At 46.2% G+C, this 25,017-nt stretch overlaps 1 protein-coding gene across 4 annotated transcripts in view; it reads left to right on the top strand.

The window, feature by feature from the left end:
- The window catches only part of ARHGAP10 (Rho GTPase activating protein 10), a 321,716-nt gene extending 298,102 nt beyond the window's left edge, over positions 1-23,614 (top strand). For all 4 annotated transcript variants that reach the window (XM_053901202.1, XM_053901200.1, XM_053901201.1 and 1 more), the window contains 3 exons: positions 12,202-12,354; positions 13,515-13,606; positions 22,880-23,614. In XM_053901202.1, the coding sequence (XP_053757177.1) occupies positions 12,202-12,354; positions 13,515-13,606; positions 22,880-22,968 (334 nt within the window). In that variant the 3' untranslated portion in view covers positions 22,969-23,614. The remainder of the gene's footprint in view (positions 1-12,201; positions 12,355-13,514; positions 13,607-22,879) is intronic.
- Positions 23,615-25,017: the final 1,403 nt, after the last annotated feature.

Below are 25,017 nucleotides of genomic sequence, written 5' to 3'. Positions count from 1 at the left end.
TTAAATTATGCTCAGGGGCACCTGGGTGGCTCAGTCGGTTGAGCGTCCGGCTTCGGCTCAGGTCATGATCTCACGGTTTGTGAGTTTGAGCCCCAAGTCGGGCTCTGTGCTGACAGCTTGGAGACTGGAGCCTGCTTTGGATTCTGTGTCTCCCTCTCTCTCTGCCCCTCCCCTCCTTGTGTTCTCTCTCTCTCTCTCTCTCTCTCTCTCTCTCTCTCTCTCTCTCTCTCTCTCTCAAAAATAAACATTTAAAACAATTAAAAAAAAATAAAGGCCCTTTTCTCAGAGGCTTCTACAAAAGAGGTTCCTACACTGAGAGGAAGAGGAGGTCCAAGCTGAGTCCCTTTGGAATAAACACAGTAACCAGGAGTAATAAGACAACTTCAGGCCAACCCCTAAGGCTTCCCCAGGACTACAGAGGCTATTTCTCTGAGCTATTTAGTAAGGAGCTTATGTAACTGATGAACCAGGAAGTCAGGTCAACTTAAACTAAGAATATCAAATTAGGTTCTCAGAGGGAAGGAAAATCCAAACAGGCGGCCACCTGGAGCTCCAAGGGGAACGGCAACTGGGTTTTAGTATATGTGATACCTTGAAACCTCGCAGCAACCCAGAGGGGCAGATGCTGTTATTCCCTTTCAACAGATAATCCTGCTAGGCCTTGGTTTGTTTAAATAATTTATATAAAGTCTCCAAGGTTCTAAGAGCAGAATGAGGATATGAAAGCCCATCCTAACTCTAAAATCAATGCTTTACCAGCCTAAACTCTCTTCCAATTTACAGAGAACTCAGGACGTCCCTGACTACACTTTGATATTAAGGCACAGACAACCAATCCATGCATAGAAAATGATAAAGTATAACAACAAAAACTGATGAAACAAATAATAATGAGAGGAATTCATTGTTTTCTCTGAGTGTTAAGCAGGACAAAAGCTATAACAAAATTCAGACGTGTGTCTTCATTTTGGAAAGTCAACTTTTCATTAGGGGGCTTTAAAGTTAATGTGAGCAATCAACATTATCAACTGAAAATGAAACCTTTGGATTTCAGTACCTATAGAGACAGCACAAAGGAAGACATGAATTAGGCCACATGCAAATCCGAGTACACAATACAAATACCAAAAATATCCTAGGAAGACACACGGATACGTATGGAAGGATGTGAGCACGTTAGGCAGTTGGTATGGCATCATTTCTGTACAGACTTGGAGAGAAGATTCAAGGAAATATCTGGGACAAAAATTGTACCCCCAAAATGAATGTGAGCAGACATTTATGGCTGGCGGTCAAGTATGTGGGTCCTGTGATTAGCTTCAAGACCTTTACTGAAGTTAAAGAGACAACTGGATATCACATTACTCATTAAAAAATTATGAATGCTGCTCCGTTGCAGACTTTCAGATTTCCAAGCCTCTCAGTTCTGTTGTTGGGAGGGATGCCCTCCTCCCCAAATCTCGGCCAAAGGTGTGGCATGATGAACATGCAGCAATCCGATTCAAGTGTTTATTCCCCACAGATAATCCTAAACCAAAGCCACCTGACCTAATGTGGGATCAGTGCTCCCTCTTCAAAACAAGGGCACAGCCACTGTTATCTCACTGGGTTTCAGATCCAGGGGAAACCCACACTTCAAACAATGCTCGCATATGCAATGAGGTCATTTCAATCCTTACAGTAGAGTAAGTCTAAGGGCACCATGATCACTGGGGCAGACAACTCAGGGACAAACTCTACCTCTGTCCCTTATTAGTCTTGTGGCTTGGGGAAATTTTCCTACCTCTGTGTGCTTTGGTTTCACTATCTTTAAAAATGAAGATATATCTACCTGACTGGGTTAATGTAAGGATTAAGATGAAATACCATTTTATAAAGCGGCTAAAACAAAGTCTGGTGGTCCTCAGTAATTAATGCTCCTTTGTCCTCTTGGGAAATGCAAGAGAATAAGTATCCAATCAAGCCTTCTCTACAGCCTCTAACCACCAGCCACTGATGAAAAAAAAGCTTCTACTCCCTCTAAGTCCCCAATCCCCCAAAAGAGAGTCCAGAAAGGAGCCAACTTCTGAGCATAATTAAATTTTTTTTTGTAGTGTTTTTATTTATTTTTGAAGGAGAGAGAGAGAGAGACAGAGCATGAGCGGGGGAGGAGCCCTAACATGGGGCTCAAACTCATGATCTGAGCTGAAGTCAGACACCCAACCGACTGAGGCACCCAGGCGCTCTGTAAAGGGCCTTTGCGTATTGCATGACCAAGGCATGGGCACCTGCTGGGACCCAGTCATTCTGTAGATTATTTTGAGCACTATGGGTAGCTCTGCCATTACAACACATTACTCATAAAAACAGCTTGTAAGTAACTGAAGGATTTTTCTTAGCAGAGTAATGTTGTACCCCTTTGGAGCTGCACTTGGTAGCTCCCGTTTTATATGTTCAGGCTTCACATTGGGTGGCAGCTGTTTTCCACGTAAGAATTGACCTGGCAGAAACATTTTTGTCATTTATCCTGCAGGACCTCAGTGCCGAGACCTCTAATGCCCCATGATTTTCTGAAATGAAGCTTCAGTTCCTTTTCTGTTCAGCTAGCAAGCTAAAGTTCAACCTTCTTACCTGATTCCAGTGATCATCCGGAAGAAAGAAAAATGGGATTCAAGGAACACTATTCGGGCAAAAGAATAGTTAGAGATGTAATTCTAAGACAGTTCTTTTATAGTAAATCCCAAGAAAATGATTGCCCTTGGAGTGACCTTTGTAAGCTGTATGATGACCAGGTGGTGGTGTTCTTTCTCCTTAAGGAGGGAACTCTCCAGAAGCCTTAGTATCCCACAGTGGGGAGGACTGAGTGTTCAGTGTGGCCGTGTCTAACTTCAAAAGGCTTTGTCTTATCTATGCTCCAGTGATTTCCTGTGGTGCTCTTTCTCCTCTCCCTGCCCACACCCCTCCTGCAAAAAACTTTCTACTCAAGGCTGATCAAGCTAATTGCTTTTATGTGCTGGCTTGATGTGTTGTTGTCTCCCCTGTGCATGGGAGGCGATCATGAGCAGTTCGTGAGGATTGCTGCTGCTGTGGGCAAGCCCTGGGCCTTTGCAGAGCGGCTTCTGGTGCACACCTGGGAGCCCCATGCCACACAGCCAGTGGAGATGGAGGGGGCAGGGAGCAGGGGCTTCTCAAGCCTGGGGAGTTTGCCATCATTGTTTTCATCTCCCCTAGCTCTCCACTCCAAAGTGGATTCTCATGTGGCTCATCTAATGCAGGGGTTAGCACACTGTGGCCCACTTCTACCGGTTTTCATACATAAAGTTTTATTGGAACACAGCCACCCCGGCACTTAACGTTTTGTCTGTCACTGCTTTTGCACAGCAGTGATGGCAGAGTTGAAAGACCCAACTGTATGGCCTGCAAACACTAAAGTGTTTACTCTCTGGCTCTTTACAGAAAAAGTTTGTTGACTTTTATCTAATCTATAAATAAAACAAATCATTTTGGGGAAAAAAAACAAAACAACTTTTCTTAAAACCCAGTTTCTGGCACCTGGGTGGCTCAGTTGTTAAGCATCTGACTTTGGCTTAGGTCATGATCTCATGGTTAATGAGTTCGAGTCCCACATCACGTGAGCATGAGCCCCCTCCAGGTAAGCCCTGCCTCTGTCTCTCTCTCAAAAGAAAAGAAAAGAAAAAAAACACCCCAGTTGTATCAAGTGAGATTAACTGCCTTAAGATGGGCAGTGCAGGTGATTTTTAAATGTAACCCTTACTAATTTTTTCTTGTCACTAAAGCAAGCAAAAGGTTTCCTTATGGTTTTTGGATGTCTTCAAAGTGTGATCCTAATTTCAAAAGGTCTTTAGTGTTTGACTGAATCAAGAGTTTATTTGGGGTTCTTTTTTATTTTTTACAACCTGTTGTTAAAAATAAAAATTTTAGGGGCACCTGGGTGGCTCAGTCGGTTAAGCATCCTACTTCGGCTCAGGTCATGATCTCACAGTTCATGAGTCTGAGCCCTACATTGTGCTTTGTGTTGACAATGTGGAGCCCGCTTCAGATCCTCTGTCTCCCCCTCTCTGTCTACACCTCTCCTGCTTGTGCTGTCTCTCAAAAATAAATAAACCTTTAAAATAAAATAAAAATTTTATTTTGAAATAATTTTAGATTTACAGAAAAGCTACAAAGAGTTCCTCTAGACCCTTCACTCAGCTTCCCTTACTGTTAACATCTTACGCAGAGCCACGGTAGTTTTATTAAGAATAAGAAATTCACATTGGTACAATTCTGTTAACTGTAGACTTTCTTTGGATTTCACTAGTTTTTCCACTCATGCCCTTTTCTTCCAGGGTCTGTTCCAGGATACCATATTGCATTCAGCAACTTCTTTTTAAAAAAATTTTTTTTTTTAACGTTTATTTATTTTTGAGACAGAGAGAGACAGAGCATGAACGGGGGAGGGTCAGAGAGAGAGGGAGACACAGAATCTGAAACAGGCTCCAGGCTCTGAGCAGTCAGCACAGAGCCCGACGCGGGGCTCGAACCCATGGACCGTGAGATCGTGACCTGAGCCGAAGTCGGACGCTTAACCGACTGAGCCACCCAGGCGCCCCGAGCAACTTCTTTTTTTAAATGATGACATCCACTTAATATCTGTGGGTTTTTTCTCTTTGATATAGTTTAGACGTTGTCTTCAGGCAAAGAAAATGATTTGTTAGTGATGATGCAACCCTGAAAAGCACAGGTGAGATCTGCCTGCAAACTACCTGATGCTGGTAATACAGGCTTCACTTCCTGAGTGTTCACTTGCTCCTGGCCCTGCGCAGTACTTCCCACCTAGCATCCCACTCAAGTCTTTTGGCCACTTCACCTGTTAATGGTTCCTTTCTTTTCAGTGAAGGAAGCTGAGACCAGGGAGTGTGAGACTTTAGTTTTGGGTGACCCTCAGCCAAGGCTAACAGTGCCACCGTGCAGCAGCCTCCAACAGGCATTCTGAAGTCATTCTCTTGCTCCTGGCCACGGCCTCTAGCGAGTGAGAAGTGTCGTCTGTGTTTACAGAAAAAGGAGAAAGCATAAGGAGATTAGCCACAGCTGGCTTTGGAACCCAGGTCCCTCTTTGGAATGGTGGCACTCACGGCACTTGCAGTTGGTGTAATCACAGTCCTTCAGCACACAGTCCTGCCCCCTGAGTAGGTCTGACTCCCCTCCTTCTCCATTCTTCTCCTTGTATTCTGTTCCAGCCACCCAGAAGAATGTGAGGGTGTGAGCTCCATGCAGTCTAGTCAAAACGGAGTTTAGCAGCAACATGACCTCTTTTAAAAAATTTTTTTAAATGAATTTATTTAATTAGAGAAAGCGCATGCACAGGGGAGAGGGGCAGAGAGAGAGAGAGAGAGAGAGAGAGAGAGAGAATCTTAATCACACTCCGTGCTCAGCATGGAGCCTGACATGTGGCTCAATCCCACTACCCTGGGATCATGAGCTGAGCCAAAATTAAGAGTTGGATGCTCAACCGACTGAGCCACCCAGGTGACCCAACCTTTTTTTTTTTTTTTTTTTTTTAATGTTTATTTAGTTAGAGTGCATGAGCAGGGGAGGGGTAGCAGGAGAGAGAGAGAGAGAGAGAGAGAGAGAGAGAAGACAAAGAATCCCAAGCAGGCTCTAACTTGGGCCCTGATCCCACAAACCATGAGGTCCTGGCCTGAGCTGAAATTAAGAGTTGGACCTCCAACCGACTGAGCCACCCAGGTGCCCAGAGCACCAACATGACCTTGAGTGAATCCCTTTTAGCCTTCTGAGATGTCTTCTCATACGTCTCCTGTGGAATGGAAGCATACCTTGCAGTAAGTGAATCAGCATATGCAGATTGTGCCTAGCAGGAGCCTGGGTGTGGACAGGTGATGATATTGACACTGGCAGCATCAGCTCAGGGCAGACGCCGCCTCGTCCAGAAAGCCTTCCCAGTGCCCACGTGATGGTTAGATGCTTCCTCCTCCGTTCTCCCAAAGGACCCTGGGCAACTCTCTGCATGGCATTCGTCACACTGTGTTATGATTATCAGCTTGTCATTCTCTACTCACTTGACTGGGCACTCATGGAGAGCAGATGTCACAGTCCCCTGGGTGTCCCCAGGGCCTAGCATGGGGCCTGACAGGTAGTTCTCAGACCGTGAATGATGAGTGAACAAGGTCCATGTCCAGCTCTCCTAATGGGCAGTGAAGGCCTCCTTGCCCAGCACTGGATAATGGTGACTCTCTTGTCATAGGCGCTTGCATTTCTCACTGCTGTCCCCCTCAGTATGCTCATTTGGAACCAAAAACGTACTGGCTGTGGAATTCTCCCTCTCTGGCACTTAAGGAATAATGATGGCATTTATTTGAACAGAGATTTCCCATAATATACCGATCTACAATATTTCCTTCTGTCTTTATTAACATTTTCAAACACTTTTGCCCAGGACAGCTGTTCTAGACTTATGCTGTACGTTTCCCAGGCTGGAATGAAAGATCATTTCACTAATGTGTTAGCTTCTGCTCGGAGACCTTGCAAATGAGGTTTTAAAATCTTTCATTCTGACACAAACTTCTGATGTGATTCTGACATCATATAATCATAGTCAAATATCTTGGTACTTGGGGGATTTAATCACTTCACACAAGCAATCGTTTCTTGATATGTGTTCTCCCTTTTCTATGGCCTCTGTCACTGCTCCAAAGCCTGGAATCAGGCACTTGTATCTCCCACGCTGCCCAAAGCCTGACCTGTCTATGTTATGCAAGAAATGTTCATTAGATACAGACGTTCTCTGGTGACTGGTGCAGCTGTTGTCGAATTTTAACAGTTAAGGTCCTGACTCCCCTCCCCCATTTCTGAAATGCTTGTGTTCTGCTGCTGCCAAAAAGTTTTTAATATGCATGGAGCGTAGAGTCTGGTATTGGAAAAGATCGGGTCACAGTTTGAATCAGAAGCGGCACATACTGCTGATTTGTTGCAGTTTATAAATATAAACTGTAAAGTGGATACATACACAGCTACTGTCATAATGTTATGTTTTTGAGGGTTTATTCCTCCTCACTGTGAAAGCTGCAGGGCCTTTCCCTGCAATACAGACTCCAAAGCAACAGTGTGGCTTTTTCTTTCTTTCTTTCTTTCTTTTTTTTTAATGGAAAGAAGGCTCTCGTCCCTTTCACAGATGCACATTCTACTCTCTGCTATGTCTTCCAGCCCTCCACCCGCCCCACCAGGGCACAGACTTCTCTGTTGCCTTAGGGATAGCCAGATAGACTTTCAGCCTAAGTAGTTTCAGGAATGAGGTTCTGAGTGAGCAGTATGAAACCTTTATGTGTCTTTAGTGAAACACTCTTGTTGCCATTTGTTCCTTTTCTTTGAGAAGGAAACATTCCTCCTCAGAGGAAGGTGGGGATATTGGCTCCTATGCACTGAAAACGGAGAGGAGTTTTACTTTTGGAAGAAGGTTCTTTCAGTTTAGTGCATGAAATTGGGAAGATAGCAAACAGACAGATATTAGTACTTCTCTTTAATTTATTTCTGTTTTGGTAAATGTGGTTTCTGAGCTTTTCAGGAAGAGTTGACTTCGGCCTCCATTTCTGCAAACCACAAGTTGGCTCTCAGGAAATATGTGGCATTTAGGTACTTTTTTGAAATTGGTAGCAGCTCATCATTAAATAAAATTGGTGGTTTGTGATCATGCCAGTCTTACTCATCAAAAATTTGTAAAGGGGCAGCAGGAAAAAGAATATAATTTTTTTTAATGCTTAACTCAAAATATTTCGTTATGTTTTAGCAGGTACTAAGCTTTTTATTCTTAGATTACCCATCATTTTTGGTTTAACCCAAAAGACTTTTTTTTTTTTTTTTTTTTTTTTTTTTTTTTTTAACTAGGATTCTCCTCTGAACCACAGACTTTAAAAAAAAAAAAAAAAAAAGGGAGGGGATGATTGTTTTCTCAACTCTCCCAAGGATGATAATGTCAAGAACTTTAAAGTCTGAAATCGTACTCTGCTTACAAGCTACCAAATTTGTCTGCTATGATTTCATGGATTTTGGCAGAAGACACGGGACTCGTGGTGAAAGGACTACTAATTGCAGCAGTAGCAATGCTCACAGTATCAGCTCTTTGACCCTCAGTTAACAAAGGGTGTTGCCCCACGGGTGGAGGATACCTGCATAGAGTGTTCTAAGAGAGGACGGGGGTCAGTTGGTTAAGTGTCTGCCTCTTCATTTTGCCACAGGTCACGATCTTAGGGTACTGAGATTGAGCCCTGTGTGGCACTCTGTGCTGAGTGTGGAGCCTACTTGGGATTCTCTCTCTTCCCCTGCCCCTTCCCCATGCATGCGTGCTCGCTCGCTCTCTTTCTCTCAAAACAAAAACAAAAACAAAACAAAACAAAAAAACAAGAGGAACCCAGAGCTTAGGAAACCCAGATCTTTCATGGTGGTTATTAAAGCCTACTTTTTTCTCTAGGAGGAGACCCAGTCTCTGTCTTCCCAGGCTGTTTGCCCAATAGACATCCTTGTAAAGATAGTCTAGGACAGAGGCAGAAGTGCAGAACAGTCGTAAGAAGTGGAGAACACAAGAAACCCATCAAGAATTGTCTCCTACCACATAGGTAGCTGGAACTATTCTAAATATATAGGAGAGATGTGACCGATATACATGGATGCCCTAGGGCTTAATTCTCTTCTAGGGCTCAGGCTAAGAAAAACGGAGTCCTTTGTCTAGGCAAGGGGGGGTGGGGGCTGCCATTTCCAAAATGCCCAGTGTTTCTGTCAAATGTATTAAATCAAAGAAGAGAAAGAGAATATCAGAAATTTTATTTAAAAGCTAATATTTTCCTTCATTGCTTTTTGGGAAAATATAAGTAGTATATTTTAACCATTAAATACAGCTGACCCTTGAACAAGGTGTGTTTGTACGGGTCCACTTAGGTGTGGATTTTTCTCAATAGAGTACAGTGGTGTAACTGTCTTTTCTCTTCATTACAATTTTCTTAAAAACATCTTTCCTCTAGCTTACTTTATTGTAAGGATACAGCATATAATACATGTAACATACAAAACGTGTGAATTAACTTATTGGTAAGGTTTCCAAAGGTCAACAGTAGGCAACTAATGAGAGTTAAGTTTTTGGAGAATCAAGAGTTATATGTGGATTTTGGACGGCATGGGGGTCGGTACCCCTAACCATCACATTGTTCAAGGGTCAACTGTAGTTAAAGAAAAGTTTTTGATCCCTATTACAAAAACAAAAAACCCCCAAACAAACAAACAAACAAACAAACAAACAAACCCCACACCAAATTCTGAAAAGTAGGAGGTGATTTAGGTAAGGCAGCTTATGCTGATCATTTCTTGCTTTCAAAAAGATACGGACAGTGTGCTTTTGGGAGACACCTATGAAACATATTGTTATCTGACCTCTGTTGGCTGAAGTGAGAACTCATTTTAGGACTTTATATTTATTTAATCACTTTATGCCCTATCCTTACTCCTTCTTAGCGGAAGGAGCCTGTGAAAAGTTTCTTGTATCCAGCCAAGCATCTACTCTGTTTGTTTTCCACACTTTGTTTTACTACATAGGTCTCTTATTTCATAGGACTTCCCATTCTCCAGGTAACTTCTTATGCCTCCTCTCCATAGAGATTGTTTCCAGACTTGGGTTTTGCTGCCTGTTAGGAATATTCCACCTCGCAAAGTTTGTGCCATGTGGGATTCTGAAATCCAAAGGAGAAGTAACTGGGTCAGGCTTCTGAGCTGTTGTGGGGAAAACCCAGGAAATTGAATACAGAAATGTTAAGTCTAAATGGGAAGTCTGAATGGTTATCTTGGTGGCCTGTTGAGTGCTGGATCACATAGCACATCTATACGTTGAAGGACAACAAAAGGGTCACAGAAAACAAAGGAACAAAAAGGTTAATGTTGAGAACCTGACCCTGAGCCAGGATTGCTGATTCTGAGTCCCTGTTTTGGGACAGGATGGAGAAAGCTGAGCAAAGGGATAGGCCCATACTTTCTGCACCTGCCGTTGCAACAGTTCTTTCACTTTCCAAAAGGAGTGTTTTTCCTTTACCAAAAAAACAAAGCCATGTTAAAAAAAAAATAATATGTGAAGATTAAGTAGATAATAGCTATAAAATTTATGATCTTTATTTTTTAAGAGCCTTGTAAATATAGTCACATTGTTACTTTATCTTCATCCTGTAGCTGTCCTCCCTCTCAGCAGATGGATGGCCATCATTTAATCACTAGGCTATTTATGACCTGAACGAGTTGATGGGGGTGTGGTAAAACATCTCATCTTCCACCACCACCACCCCAGAAGCACCTTGAATAATTGCTGGGAGATGAAATGGGAATTGTTTGGCTAAGTGTGGTCTTAAATTCTCTGTCAGACCTTCCCTCATCCTCTCCCTTTTGATTAGTAAGACACCATTTAAGGTTCATTTTCTGATAAAGAATGGAGTGACTTTTTTGCTGCTGGTACTACAGATCATTTGAGATTTATAGGTTTCTTTGCTTGGTATGAAATAGGTTTTATGACTTCCAAATGAATTGGCTGGATAGGGGGATTGTAAATAAATTGTTCAAAAAATAATGTTTTTTAAATGTGAGCCCCTGTCCCCTTTTCTGGGCAAAGGGTAGGAAACCTTCTAGCATACTAAATACCTATCAGGTCAGTAATGCAATATTTCATGTACTTGATTTATAAAATCCAGTTTTGGTTGTAGAATGTGTGAATTGGTTGTTAAGATGTCCGTGGAAGACTTCACGTGCCCAGCACTCTGCCTGGCTCTGTGAGGTCTACCGAGAGAGTTAAAGACCTGATTATAACCCAAAGGCAAGAGAAATATCTGAAACAGTCACAGAACAAGGATGGGCCTTCAGAGAAGATCTGTAATTTAGTCCAAAGGAGAAGCATTTGGGCAGGCAGGTCTGGAGCTGAGCCAGGGAAGGGACAGATCAGGGCTGGCAGAGGGGTTGGGGAGCCTGATTGGTGAGGAGAGACCTGAGGCACAGGGTGGGGGACCATTGGGGGAGCAGACATGGAGGGGGTACATTGGGGAGCACACTAGTTCTTGGGTAGGCGGATGGGGCAGACTGGGTCTCACATGGCTAAGGGTGGCTGGTCGAGCCAGCTAAGTGGGAGGAATTAGACTGGGGGCTTATTCAGGGGACCACAGAGGTGACACAGGCATGAAGCGATGAGAAAGGGAGTCTCCTGACACTGAGGAGGAGGTGGAGAAGAGAATAGCGTGGGAGCTCTTGGAAGTAAAAATGGATAGAACTCGATGTTAGCTTTGCTACAGAAGACAGAACCATAGGTAATGCTCAGGAATGTGGAAGGATAAGGAAGCTGCTCACGGAAACTGGTTTTAGCTGAAGAGGGTGAATTTGAGGTGAAGAGCATTTGGGTGTAGCAGCCATTGAATACATGTGTGTTGAGAGTGTAATTGAAATGAGAAGCTTCCATCGCTGTGCTTTTAAAGTAAGCTTCATATACCAAGTCACAAGCCTCCAGTGTGAGATAATTGAAACATAATTTAATTCCAATCAACCCATATTTATAGAACTCTCTTTTACATTTAGGCCCCTCCATGAGTCTGTTCACTGACCTTTATACGTTAGCTTTTTTTTTTTTTTAATTTGCAAATACTGGAAATGTTAAGGTCATCAAAGATTTTTGCTGCTCATGGGTTTCTGTCTCAAATGCTGTCTGTGGTCTGCTCTAGAGGAATCTTGATTCCTGGCTGCAGTTTTTTTCTGAGTTGTTCCATGTACACAACCAGATGAAAAGGCTTTAAACATTAATAGACCATGTCTTGAATTTTTGGAGCTACAGGTAATGAGTTTGACTGTAGATTCTCACACTTTCCTTAAAAGCAGAAAACACGGATATCTCAAAAGTCCAAGCAGCTAGTCTTGGCAATTGGATTCTGGTGTCCTAATTAGTGAACTGATTGGTGCTAGGATGGGCAAGACTCGATCTCCACAAACCTGGAGAAGGACTAGGCATCTCTACTTTTGGGTTGTGGCTTTTGGGGCTACAAGACCAGGAAGGATACAATGAGAACTCTGTCTCTTCTGGTCATCAGGAGAGATGAGGAAGCTATCATCTTAGCCAATTAGGAATGCAGTTTCATGTATTTGGTGTTCTATTGCCTTTATTACTATTAATCCTGTTCTTCCAACTTCCACCTGTAGCCCCTGCCAGACGCGATCACCCATGGTCCAGTGGCTTAACACGCAGTCCCCGACCACCCCAAGCTGCAGCCCAGCGATTACACCGCCTTCACCCAAGCCACCGCCTTCCCCCGTTTCTCTTCCCACCACCATAGTGGACAAGCCGCCTGAAAGGTACGGGGTTTGGAAAACGATGTGGATGATGGGCAGCACGCAGAAAGGGCTTGACCAACCTGAGCAGGTTCTTGTGTTCCTTGCATGGGGCTTGCTCAGGTTCTCCCAGCCTCCTGGACCTCGTGGACAACATTGACAACCTTGTCTCTGACTGTGTGTTGGTTCAAGAGCAAGTAGCTTGTTAGGAGAAATTGGCTCTATGTGAGTGCTGCTCGAACCTGCTGTCCTACTCTGTCTTTTTGGTGCCTGTTGTGCATTTATGAAACTGCTTATTTTGGAAGAATTTCTCATCCATGAATATAAAACACACGCTGTTTTTTAAAGGAAAGTAAACTGGGCATTGGGAGCAGGAATTAACGTGGCCGTTTAATGGGCCAGTTGTGCAGAAGCCAGAGGTGCTGGCCCAGCAAGCTCTTCTTCCTGGGGGGTAGGCTGAAGTTCTTATCAGCGGCTCCCCCCACTCCAGTGAGGTGGGATGCTTCCTTTGCTGCAGTTTGCATCTGGCTAACAGCACGTTTTCCATCCTCGCCTGTGTGCTCTTTCCCCAGAAGGGCACAGAGGGTGTTTTGACAAGTGGTGAGAAGCTGAGCCTGAAATGCCTTTTTCAGGCAGAAGGGAGTGGGTCAAACAGGGGAGACCCAACTCAGAACGACAAGCTCCCTCCAGAGTGACGTGGGAAGCAGACTGTCAGTCTTGACAGATTGATGTCGGGAGCTCACTGCTGAAGTCACTTGGTGTGTGTGCGCCTCTGCCCTTCACCGCCTGGCCTTCTGTCTCAAGATAGTAGTGCCTCCCCTAATAGGTAAACTAAGGGCTTAGGAATAAACACACCCTGTGGCTCTGACAATGCTGAACGAGAGGAAAGGGCATCCCACCAGGCAGAGAGGACAACTAGGTGAAGAGGTTCATCGAAAGCTTCTCAGAGAAGCTCCCCGAAGAAAGATTTGAATTTGAAACCCATCATTTACTTGAAAATCAAGTGCTGGAGTTCCGCCTGCTGTTCACTTCCCTGCTATTTTTTTTTCTTTTTCTTTTTTGGAAGGAGTTGTCCCACTGGTGCTATATAAATGAGATTTGGGAAGGGAGGGTTGGGGTAAGGTGAGGTTTCCCCCTCCCGGTTTCTCATATTTTAATTTGTGTCTTGCACGTTCCCTTTTCAGCGTTGTCAACCGGAAGGCTCGAGCAGTATATCCGTGTGAAGCAGAACACAGCTCAGAATTATCTTTTGAAATAGGAGCAATTTTTGAGGATGGTGAGTGTTAGCGGGAGCTTGGTAGTAGCATGTATTCTGTCCTCCCCAGAATGTCTGTAATCCAGCCACGGGTTGTGGGTTTGTCAGGAGCACACATCTATCCCTTGACACTTTGGACAGGAGAGAGCTGGCCCCTTTGGCTGCCAGGAACTGAACACCGGTGGGGGGGGGGGGCTGTGGAGTTCACCTTCTGGTTTCATCTTGTTTATTCTCCAACCCTTTTAACTCTTGCGCATCTTTGTTCAGGACATCTTTTTCCTGATGTAAAGAAGCTAGTGCCACTGGGAGTTCAATACTTCTGATTTGCATCCTTTGTTTGCTTCTCCCAGAGTCCCCCGCCAAGCCTCCTAAGTGTTTCAGGTTCGCCAAGTCTGAGTTACAGAAGAGTATACTCTTGTCGAAAAATTTTGGTTTATAGTTTCTCTTACCATTCTTAGGCTTTACATGATTTTTTTCATTTGAATAGTGTGTGAATCTCTAGATTTGGGTATTGCCTCTGCATATTGAAACAAGGGTATGGATTTTATCCGAGTCTTTAATATTCATACACATGCATGGAGGATCTGTGCCCAGCTTAATATTTCACAGATTTCTCCTATGGTTCATTGTTTATCTCTTTTCCCCCAGTCTCTTGATATCTTCCTTAACAGCCCTGCTCATCATGAAATTCATTGGTTGCTGTGGAAACAGTGATGCGTGGGGGTGGGACTGCCCAAAAGAGTTCTGTGGAGACAGTGAGGGTCTTAGATGCCTGGAATGCAATGGTCGATTAGCCAGAATGTGTGGAATATATGGAATATAGGAATACAACGCCTAGTGGTATATTGTCAGTAATGTAGCATTTGCTCGTGGTGGTTTTTTAGAAAGGAAGTTAACTGCCTCCTGTAGAATAGATTTCTATATATGAAGGACATGTACTCTTGAGAGCCAGGGACTCTAGATAGTGTCAGAAAACAAACAGCACCACCACCAAAACCCTACATATGAAAGAATTATACTCTATGGAGAACTTTTGTTCTTGGAGTTGAAGCAAGATCATTCCTCTATCACCATAACATACATACCTGTGATTTTGCCAGGATGGCGTGGTACAATAGCCACCTACTCTAGCCCTGTCACATACTGGCATTCCATATGGCATGAGGGAATGCTGAGACAGTAGTGTTGAAACCCACTCATCTGAGAAATGATGGTGAATTTGTCCATCGTGTGATTAGATTTGACTGGGAGCCTCTGAAATCCTTTAGACTGTATCATTTGAGAGATATTTACCTTTGTAGAAGGCGTTATCTGTTAGGATGCCTTTGGCTGCAAGTAATGGAAACTGACACAAATGGCTAAATTGTCATTAAGATGGATTAGTTCATATAATGATAAGTCCGGAAGGGTTGGTTAATTCACATTCTCAAAGATGTCATCAAGACCACAGTGGATCCATCTCTGCTGAACCGCTCGTGGTCACAGTTTGTGGGCAGGGGCCTCTGGCCAGCATCCCCAGTGGGGATGAGATGGCTGCCACAGCCCGGTCATCGACCCTAATAGAAGGAGGTGGCTCAGTCAGTTGAGCATCCAACTTTCAATTAGTCGTGATTCTAGGGGTTTGGGATTGGGCCCTGTATTGGGTTCCACACTGAGCATGGAGCTTGCTTGAGATTCTCTCTCCCTCTCCACCCCCCACTCACTCTTGTTCTCTCTACCCCCACCCCGCCCTCAAAAAAAGAAAGAAAGAAAGAAACTTTTCTAGAACTTCTTTCCCAGTTGACCTGCTCTGATGTTTCAGTAGCCAGAACAAGGTCATGTGCCCACCTTAAACCCATCACTGGCAAGGACTTAGGGCAGTCTGAACCACACTGGGTGCAGGGACACCTCCTGCGCGCACACACACACACACACACGTATGTATATACACGTATACATGTGTGTACACACATACCAGTATCTCATTGTGTTTAGAAAGAGGAGAGTTAGCAGAGATCTATGCATTGCCAACTCTGCAGTTATCTTGCCTGAGAGCAGATTGGCCTTTCTACTTTCTCTGTGCTTTTGGGCAAGTTCTTTGAGTTCTCTGTGTATCAGATTCTCCATCCGAATCTTCGAGGATGTCTACAAGAGTGATGCAGTGTAGGACAGCATTTGGGGCCATGGGTAGGTAGGGCTTTGAGAACAGCACAGACCTCTGTGGAGGACGTTGCCGACCAGGGAGCCACTCTTGGCACACCACCGTGTGCCGTGGTCGGGCTCCTCTTTGAGCCAAGGCCTGTCTCCCTCACATTCAGTGCTCTGTAGTCCTGGTGTCCAGCTCTGTCTGGACCACTTGCTGGGGCACCCAGGGTGTCTCCGTTGTTCCTCTGTCTCTTCCTGAAGGCCAGCTGCTCTGCAGATGTGTCGACACCGTCTCCCTCCACGAGCGTGTGAGCATCTTATTTTACGTGAGCTGCTTGTGTTGCACGTGCCTCCCTGTGACCTTCCGGTAGTGGTACAAATAAGCACAGTGGAATGCATTCAGGGCCTCCACCATCAGACTTGCTGTGTCTTAGGGCTGGTTCTTAAAGGGTACAGAAAATCAAAGGCCCTTGAACAGGATTTACTCTTTTTTATGTGTTCGCACCTTCATCGCTGTGCATGATCTCTTTGCAGAGAATTTATAATTAGTTAAAACTGTGTGCTTGCTCAGAAACTGTCTAAGGAAGCACTTCCTTGACTGGCTTGGGGTCTTCCCTTCTGACGACTGACACAAAATAGGGCACATAGGCAACTCATCCAGCCTCAGCTTCTGTGGAGCAAGGCTGAGCTCCAGGTGGCCACCATTATAGCACAGCCCACAGGAATGTGGCCGGGAACACACCCTTTCTGCACACCAGCAATACTTAGGCCCCTAAAATGCCCAAGACGCTTTTGCTGTGTCCACTTGTCCACTGAAGTCTTGCAGCTGTCATTAAATGCTCTTGCAGAATAATCCCCTTTTGTCCCTCATATGGGCAACAAAGGAAATTGGTTTATGGCATTCAGTGGCCTTCGGTAAAGACAAAATCCAGGTCAAAATGGCCCCTGGGCCACGTTGTCAGTAGTTATGTGGCTTGTAATATATACAACAGTAAGAAACCCTAAACCAGAGTGTGGAAGAGAAAGGGATCTGTAGTAATTAAGTAGCTTGATAGCTGTTCCTTGCTCTTTGCTCTTACTGTGTGGACCTGGACTTAAGTTATGGGTTTAAACTCTAGGCTAAAGATTGATCTGTATGGTAGACACATGAGTGCTTAACCACTGTTCAGGGGAAATGCCTCCCATATCCCCCAGGGAAGGCAGTGTTTGCGAAGTCTCAGAGCAGCCTATATTCCTGTGACTGTCACATGGACCTTCCCTTTTCTTTTGGCCTGGGAACTCCAGAAACACTTTAGCCTGGTGACCAGTTAGTCTTGCTCTCTTTTCAGGTAGGCGGCCCTTCAGCTGGTAGACCCTCCAGGTCAGTGGGAAGTGGCATCCCTCCACAGGCTGCCGGGCAGGACCGGAGGGGCCCTGGTGGGAGGATTTCTAGGAGCTGGCCATCTCTCAGACGCGCTTCCTAGACTTTGTTCGTTTACACTTGGATACATGATTGATCCGATGCTTTGGAGAGCAGGTGTGGCCCAGGTTGATCTTGTGAAGCTTCTGGTGATTCCTTTTAAAGGTCTCAAATACATAAAGAGTAATCCTTGCAAAACAATTTAGCATTATCTTGGCAGGTTGAATCTGTACAGAACCCACAACCCAACAATTGTACTCCTAGATCTATTCCTAACCTTAAGGAATCTTTACATATTAAGTAAAAAAAGGGAGTGCCAGAATAATGTGGTTCTGGCTAAGCTTGGAAATAAGCAAAATAAATAGTCTATTATTTAGAGATGTGAACAGATGTGATGAGATTGTGTTTTAACCGCAGCCAGGGTAAGAGAATGAAAAATAGAACATTCAAGCTCCTGATCACCTCAGGGTAGGAAGGGGCTTTGGTGAGGGGATGGCATAGGGACAAGCCTAGGACGAGGCCTCTGTATCAGTCACACATCACCTGGGTTCTGGGTATTCACTATATTATGATGATGCTTCAGTGACTTGAATATTTGTCTTACATCTTGTTTTTATTATGCTAAAAAAAAAATCCCACCACATTCTCTTCTGGAGAAAGCTTCTTACAAATTATTCTTGTCTCTAGCTCTAGTGCCCCTGTTGTTATGGAGTGGTAATTCATGAAGACATGGAAAAACCACAGTGAAATTTCACCTCATATCCATTAGGATGGCTATTAATCAAAAAAAACATGTAAAGTCACAAACAAAAAAACTAACTCTCTGGGGGCACCTGAGTGGCTCAGTCGGTAAAGCGTCTGACTCTTGATTTCAGCTCAGGTCATGATCTCACAGTTCTTGAGTTCGAACCCCACATCAGGCTCTGTGCTGACAGTGTGGAACCTGCTTGGGTCTCTCTCTCTCTCTCTCTCTCTCTCTCTCTGTCTGTCTGTCTGTCTGTCTTGGTCTCTCTCTCTCTCTTTCCCACTGCCCCTCCCCTGCTTGAGTGCACACTCTCTCCCAAAATAAGTAAACATTAAGAAATCTTTAAAAAAAACCTCAGAAAGTAACAAGTATTGGGGACAATATGGAGAAATTGGAACCCTTGTGCATTGCTGGTAGGAATGTAAAATGTTACATGTAGCTGTTGGAAGGCAGTATGGAAAAAAATTAAGTACAGAATTACCATGGAATCGAGCAATTCCACTTCTGGATAGATAGAAGAATTGAAAGCAAGGACTCAAACAGGTATTTGTACACCCATGTTCACAGCTGCCTTTTCACAATAGCCAAAAGGTGGAAACACCCACGTGTTCATTGGGTAAACAGAATGTGGCATATATATGTATAATGGAATATTCATCCATAAAAGGAATGAAAATCTGATACATGCCCCAGCATGGGTGAACCTTAAGGATATTATGTTAAGTGAAATAAGCTTGTCACAAAAGGACAAATAGTGCAGAATTCCACTGATATGAAATCCCTATAATAGGCAAATTCCTAGAGACAGAAAGTAGACTAGAGGTTCCCAGGAGCTCAGGGTGGGGAGTGAGGAGTTAATGTTTAATGGACACAGAACTTCAGTTTGGGAAGATGTAAAAATTCTGGAAATGGATGTGGATAGTGGCGATGGTTACACAACATTGCAAATATTCTTAATTCCCCTGAATTGCACGCTTCAAAATTATTAAAATAGTAAATTTTAAGTGCTACATATTTTACAACAGTTAAAAAAAACCCACACATATTAGGGAGCATTGGTATAATTGTCATCACGTACTGATTGGGTTCTTAAGGGTGTGTGACTCGCCCAGGACCACACAGCTCTATGTGGCAGGACAGGGTGTGGCCGAGGCCCTTCCACGGCACCGGGCACATAGTTAGTGCTCTCCAGTGCTTGCTGAGTGACTGCCATACTGTCTCCCTCTGTGTCCTGGGGGTCTTCAGTGAGCAGCTGCCTCTCCACAGCCTCTTGGTTGAGTGCTGGAGCTGCCGACCTGGCCCCGACAGGGAATTGTGGCTGGTGGCAGCCCAACGTCAGGGAATTTGGTGGAACTATCTTTAGTTCACTCCCCCCATTCCATTCCCATGCCTAGTGGCTTTGGGAGCATTTGAGGAAGGTATTTACTACTCTTCAGTGCTAGTTGGGGTCCCTGGCCCCATACCCTTCATCTTAGTTGGGGCTTCTGTAACAAATACCACAGACTGGGTGGCTTAAGCAGCAGAAATGTATGTCCCACCATTCTGGAGGCTGGGAATTCTCATCAGCATGGTCGGGTTCTGGTGGGAGCTCTCTTCCCGGTTTCCTCACATGGTGTGTGTGTGTGTGGCCGGAGGGGGGGGGGGGCGGGGTAGTGGTAGGGAGGTTGGAAGGAGAGGAAGTGATCCTCTCCTGTCTTTTCTTACAAGGATACTTCCATCATGGAATGCCACCCTCATGAGCTCAGCTAACACATATCCCTCCCAAAGACCCTACCTCCTAATATCGTCCCGCTGGCAGTTAAGGTTTCAATGCATGAATCCTGGGCAGACACAAGCATGCAGTTCATAACACCTGTCTCGCCCTGTGCCCATGGCCTTCTCCCAGCATGAGGCTGACAGGGGCTCCACAGTTAAAGGAGAGCCAAGCTCTTGCACTGAGACAGACAGGGAGTGTTCAGCCCTCAGGGACAGGCACCAGGGGCATGACAAAAACTGAGACCCACACACATTTACTTGCCTGCATTGGACAGGGGCATGGACATGGTGTGTGCCTGGCATCACATCTCATGTAAAGTGTCTCATTTTAATCTCAGCAGCAATTTCAGATCGCTTCTTGTCTTTTAGAAACGAGGAGCATGGAGGTCATGAGAGATGGAAGTAAATCATCCAGGGTCTCCCAGTCATTAGGGAGCCAGAGTTCCAGCCAGCATCTCATTTCTCTTAGATTCACTGCCTCTAGGAGTCAAAATCTTCCCAAAATGAGGTTCTTATTTCCAAAGCCACCTGTATCAGGTTCTCCAGAGAAACAGAACACATAGGATGTGAGTGTATGTGAATGAGTGAATCGCTTTTGATAGATAGGTATTGGCTCATGCAGTTGTGGAGATGCAAAATCTGTAGGATAGGCCAGCAGGCTGGAGACCCAGGGAGTAGTTGCTGTCTGTGTCCAAGGGCAGGGTTCCCTCTTCTTTGAGGGATGTCAGGCTTTGTTCTGTTAAGGCCTTCAACTTCTTGAATGAGGCCCACCCATATTATGCAAGGTAATCTGCTTTACTCAAAGTCTGCTGATTTCCCTGTTCATCACGTTTAAACATCTAGAATAACGTGTGAGTCTCATGGCCTAGCCAAGTTGACACGTGAAACTATCACATTGCCATTGGAGGAAATGGTTTGACCAGTGAAGTACAGCAAGGAGTCTAGGATGGGCATTTTGGGATTTGACGCTCCCAGGAGCGTGGTGAGACCCTCACCGGCCTCATCTGAAACCTCCGAGGCACTTTCCTGTGCCTGGGGAGGCCCAGCTACGGGTGCTCTGCACTCCTCCACCCGTTCCTGCCCTCCTGTCAGCCCGTGGCCACTTCCAAGCTCTTGGATACTGTAAGAGGTCCTCTCAGTCCCCTAAGTTGGTGACATTTCTTTCCTACACCTTGGGGAATTAAGAGCTGCAGAGGAAGCAGATGAGGTATGGATAAACCCCCTGGTCTAGCGGTAGGATGGGTACAGGATTCCCGACCTAGCCTGGTTTCCTGTGTGCGGGCCTCCTTCACCCCTAGCTTTATGGGAAATTTCTTTTCTTTCTCTTCTGTTCAGGCTGTGTCTGTCAATACCTGCTCTGTGTGAGCGTGGGCGTTGGTGTGTGTGTATCAGAGATGAAACAATGAGCACATCCAAGGTGTTCTTCCATAAACTATTTGACGGCCTCCTACTTGTAGTAGTCCTACAGGCCAAGTGCTGTAACCCCATCTTGTAGGTGAGGAGGCTGAGCGGGGCCCTGAGGGTTAAGTAGTTCCCCAGGCGCACCTGGTTAGCACCTGTCAGCTGGGAGTCCCCTCCAGGCCCTCTGTCCTGAGCCTGGGGCCCCTTTCCATTGAGGTCCCCATGTTGCACAACCCCTGGGGGTCGTTCCCATGGCATCCAGTCCCCTCCCCTGCCGGTGGCTGCTCTGGTAGTATTGCCAGCTTGGGTGGTTTGGAATAAGTGGGAGCCTTTAAAAATGCTGCTCTGAGGCACAGCCTCAGGCCGGAAATCAGTGAGGGAGCAAAGAGGCAAAGAGGGGGACTTGCTGCCAGACTGCCTGGAGAGCACGTACCTAGTTCCTTCATACCTGTTCATCCTTCAAACAAATCCTCACGCGCTGGGCATGGTGCTCGGGGTGCGGTGTCCCTGTCTCATGTTAGAACCTAGACTAGAAGGGAGATAGTCCATCTCCCTCTCCCTCCCTTCCCCTCCCTCCCTCTGTGTCTCTGACACACACACACACACACACACACACACACACACACACACACACACACAACACGTATGGTGTATAACTGGGTGCTCTGACCTAGTCTGGAGCACTAGGAGTGATCTCAGAGGGACGGACACCCAAGCTGATATCTGAAGGGTGAGGAGGCGTTGTCCAGGCATATATAGGCCGGGAGGAGAGCGTCAGAGCTGAATGAACAGCTATGCAGAGGTCATACTGTGGGCTGCCACACGTTAGTGGCTTATGAACTGCATTTCCTGAGTTGCAGTCAGCATTTCAGAATAATAGAATAAAGAGAGTGCATTGCACATAGGGAGGTGTTGTTTGATGAAGCTTTTGTGTGTTGTGTACACATCCTTGTGTGCCGGCTTCTGATGCCCAGTAGTTCTTATGGGTCGCCATCACAGCTGCATTGCTCAGCCAGCTCCTGGGCTGGTGTGCTGGCCTAGGCCACACCTCCCCTCGCCTCACCGCGCACGGCCGGCTGTGGTCAAGGCCTGAGTGGCGGCTTGCCCACACTTGGGGGTTATTAGATGCGTCTGTATTTTACTTCTAAACCCTGGTGATGCCCTTTGCTGTCCAGCCTGTGGTTATTTTCTACTGTATCCGTCATGGATATTTATGGATACCTGCAGTTTGCTAGGCACCGTGCCCAGGGTATGTTAGGCCTAGGCCCTGCCGTCAGGAGCAGCCCATCCAGTGTGGCAGACACACAAGTGCCCAGATGACGCTGTGAGGCCTGATGAGTGCTGGGAATGGTCGAGGGAGTCTCCCCAGAGGATGGGGCATTTCAAGGTCTCTGAAGAGGAAGAATCACCTGGTGAAGAGGTGGGAGAAAGGCATTTCAGGTGGAAGCCATGGCACTGGTGGGGAGAGTGAGGGGAGACTGGAGATTCAGGTGGGCTGGGTGTCTGTGCATCAGACCAGTAGAAGCTTGGGTTTGCTCCTGGACACAGTGGACTTTAAGCAGGGGGACATGATCAGCTCTGTGTTCTAGAGAGTTCGTTGAGCTCCTTTATGCATAGCGGATCAGAATGAGCCAGGCAGGCTGGAAGCTCGGGGACCTGTTAGGAGGCTGCGAGGGGCTGCATGAGGTCTGTAGTGGCCAAGGGGCAGGTCCTATAAATAGCCCTTGTGCAGATTTGTAACCAGACATCCCAGACATGGGCCCCATTCTCTTCTGGTTGATCCTTTAAGACACCCAGCAGTACAGTGAATTCCATAGGGAGCAAGTACTTGGGGACATTTTGGTAAAAAGCAATTTCTCTTCCTTTTCAGTACAAACCTCGAGGGAACCCGGCTGGCTAGAAGGGACTCTGAATGGCAAGAGGGGGCTGATTCCACAGAATTATGTCAAGCTGCTGTAGTGTCCGGCCTGCGAGGCCCCACATGGACCTTTGGCTCCTGGGAACCTGCCTTCTTCCTCCAGGGCGGGACCCACAGCCCCCTGGACACGGGAACTTCAGACCATGGATTGGCACCTGAGGGGAGGGGAGGGAGACACCCCGCCAGCGGTGGGGGGAGCGGGCGCACCGCACAGAACCGTGTAGATCTGTGGAATGGGAGAAGAGTAGCAGGATTCGCGGAACGGACTTTTCATTTGTCAAGCCTGGGGACTTTGGACTGTGATTTTTAATTATCCAGTCTTCTGCCTGCCCAGCCTCCCCTGTTGGTGATCATCCCACCAGGCACTTCTCTGCACACGTGCTGCTGAGATGTAAAAGGGAACTGCACTTACTCGTGGTGTTTGCAGGCTGTGCTCTTGGCTTTGGTTGATGTGGTGTGGAGGGGGCTTGCCGCTGGCAGGCGGGGAATTGGTCCAAACCCACAGGGCAGCAGAAAGACGCTCCTTCCTAGATGGCCACCGCTGGGACCCACATTCACTCTACTTAGAGCACACTGGCGTATTTATAACAGGCTTCTCCTTGGTGCTTATCACCTGTGTGCTGTTTCCCAAACACCACCTTTTTGCCCCAAGGTCTCTGTAAATGAAATAAAATGTAATTTACTATTTGATTTGTGTCATAATGTGGGGAAGAGATGGTGGAATTCATTCCCTCTGCAACGTTTTATGATTTGGCATCCAGTGGATAGAAACTCATTTTCCTCTGACGTTGGCACACGCAGGTAGAATTTATTAACAAGAAGCCTTGCTTATTCATAGCAGGGCGTGTTCCTGAGGGCAGCAGACTTCCCTGACGTGTGAAATCCTGGAGGGGCTCCTCCAGCCACCGGAACAGGCCTTTCCCCCATGGCCCATGTGACTCCCGAGCAGGAGTGGGGCTGAGGTTGCGCCTCCCCCCTGGCCCCCCGCTGACTAGCTTCACCGTGCAAGTCTGTCCCCACCCTGCCCTGTGTTCCCTCTGTCTTCCAGGCCTCAGCACTAATCTCTCCATCTGCCTGAAGCCTGGCTGCAGTGTGGCTGTCAGGCCTCAGCCACGACCCTACACGTTATGGTGCCCCACCTGTGGGTGGGCCACACTGTGATGCTTCCTCATTCTTTCCAGGCACAGATTCAGCCGAATTCCTCTTTGTCCTCTGATCTGGAGTCCTGTGGAGTGTGGGACTCATTTTTAGGAGCCTCATCATTCTGAAGCCAGCCCCACCACAGAGCCTGCTGTGGGGGCCTGGCATGTCTCTCTTCCCCACGGGAGGTTCCTCAGCCCGTCAAACTTTTACTCCTAATAATTTGTCACAAGAAAGATGTGTCCGCATCGTCCCCAGATGAATTGATACAAGGCTTGCTGGCTCTCAGGTTTGAATTCACCTACACGGACCATGTAGGGTGTTCAGTTTGGGGTGATGGGTGTACAGGGGAATGGGCCTGTTGAAAAGTATCCATGTTTTACATCAAGACAGTCTCAGTGCAGCGTAATTTACAGTACTGAACTGTCCATTGGGAAAGTCCTGGGACTGCCGAGGAGCCCAGGGCCGCCCGACAGTGGCCAGCCCCGGTGTCCTGTTTTCTGAGTTATCACTTCCTGTGCATGCCCACTGCTAAGGGATGCGGAAGGGAAACTTGGCTTATGAGAAGGAGTTACTGACGTGTCCCACTTTACAAAAGGCCTCTGCGGGAAAATGCAAACGTATGGGCAGTTGGAGTGGGCTCAGTATAGCACTGGGAGTGATTTCCTGGCAGTTTTCCTAATTGGTATATCCCTGTAGGGCATTGACAATAAGACCCACTGCACCAGGACTTGATTTATTTGCTTGCTTGGAGAAGATTTCCATTTTTCACGGTGAGGTGCACCCCCACCCACGGTTATCCGTCAGACTACCAACTCCCAAAGTGTGTTTACCACCACACGCTTGATCAAGGAAATTGCTACGAAGTGTGACTGCCTGTGTGATTTTGGGTAGATTAAATTGATTCTGTGATTCTTCCTCCTAAAAAGAAAATGATGCCCAGAGGTTTG

The sequence above is a fragment of the Panthera pardus genome, unplaced genomic scaffold (genome assembly GCF_024362965.1).
Source record: "Panthera pardus isolate Hobbes unplaced genomic scaffold, ASM2436296v1 HiC_scaffold_13, whole genome shotgun sequence".
Taxonomy (NCBI): domain Eukaryota; kingdom Metazoa; phylum Chordata; class Mammalia; order Carnivora; family Felidae; genus Panthera; species Panthera pardus.
The sequence above is the reverse complement of the archived record's forward strand: the minus strand, read 5'-3'. Positions and strand labels throughout refer to the sequence as shown.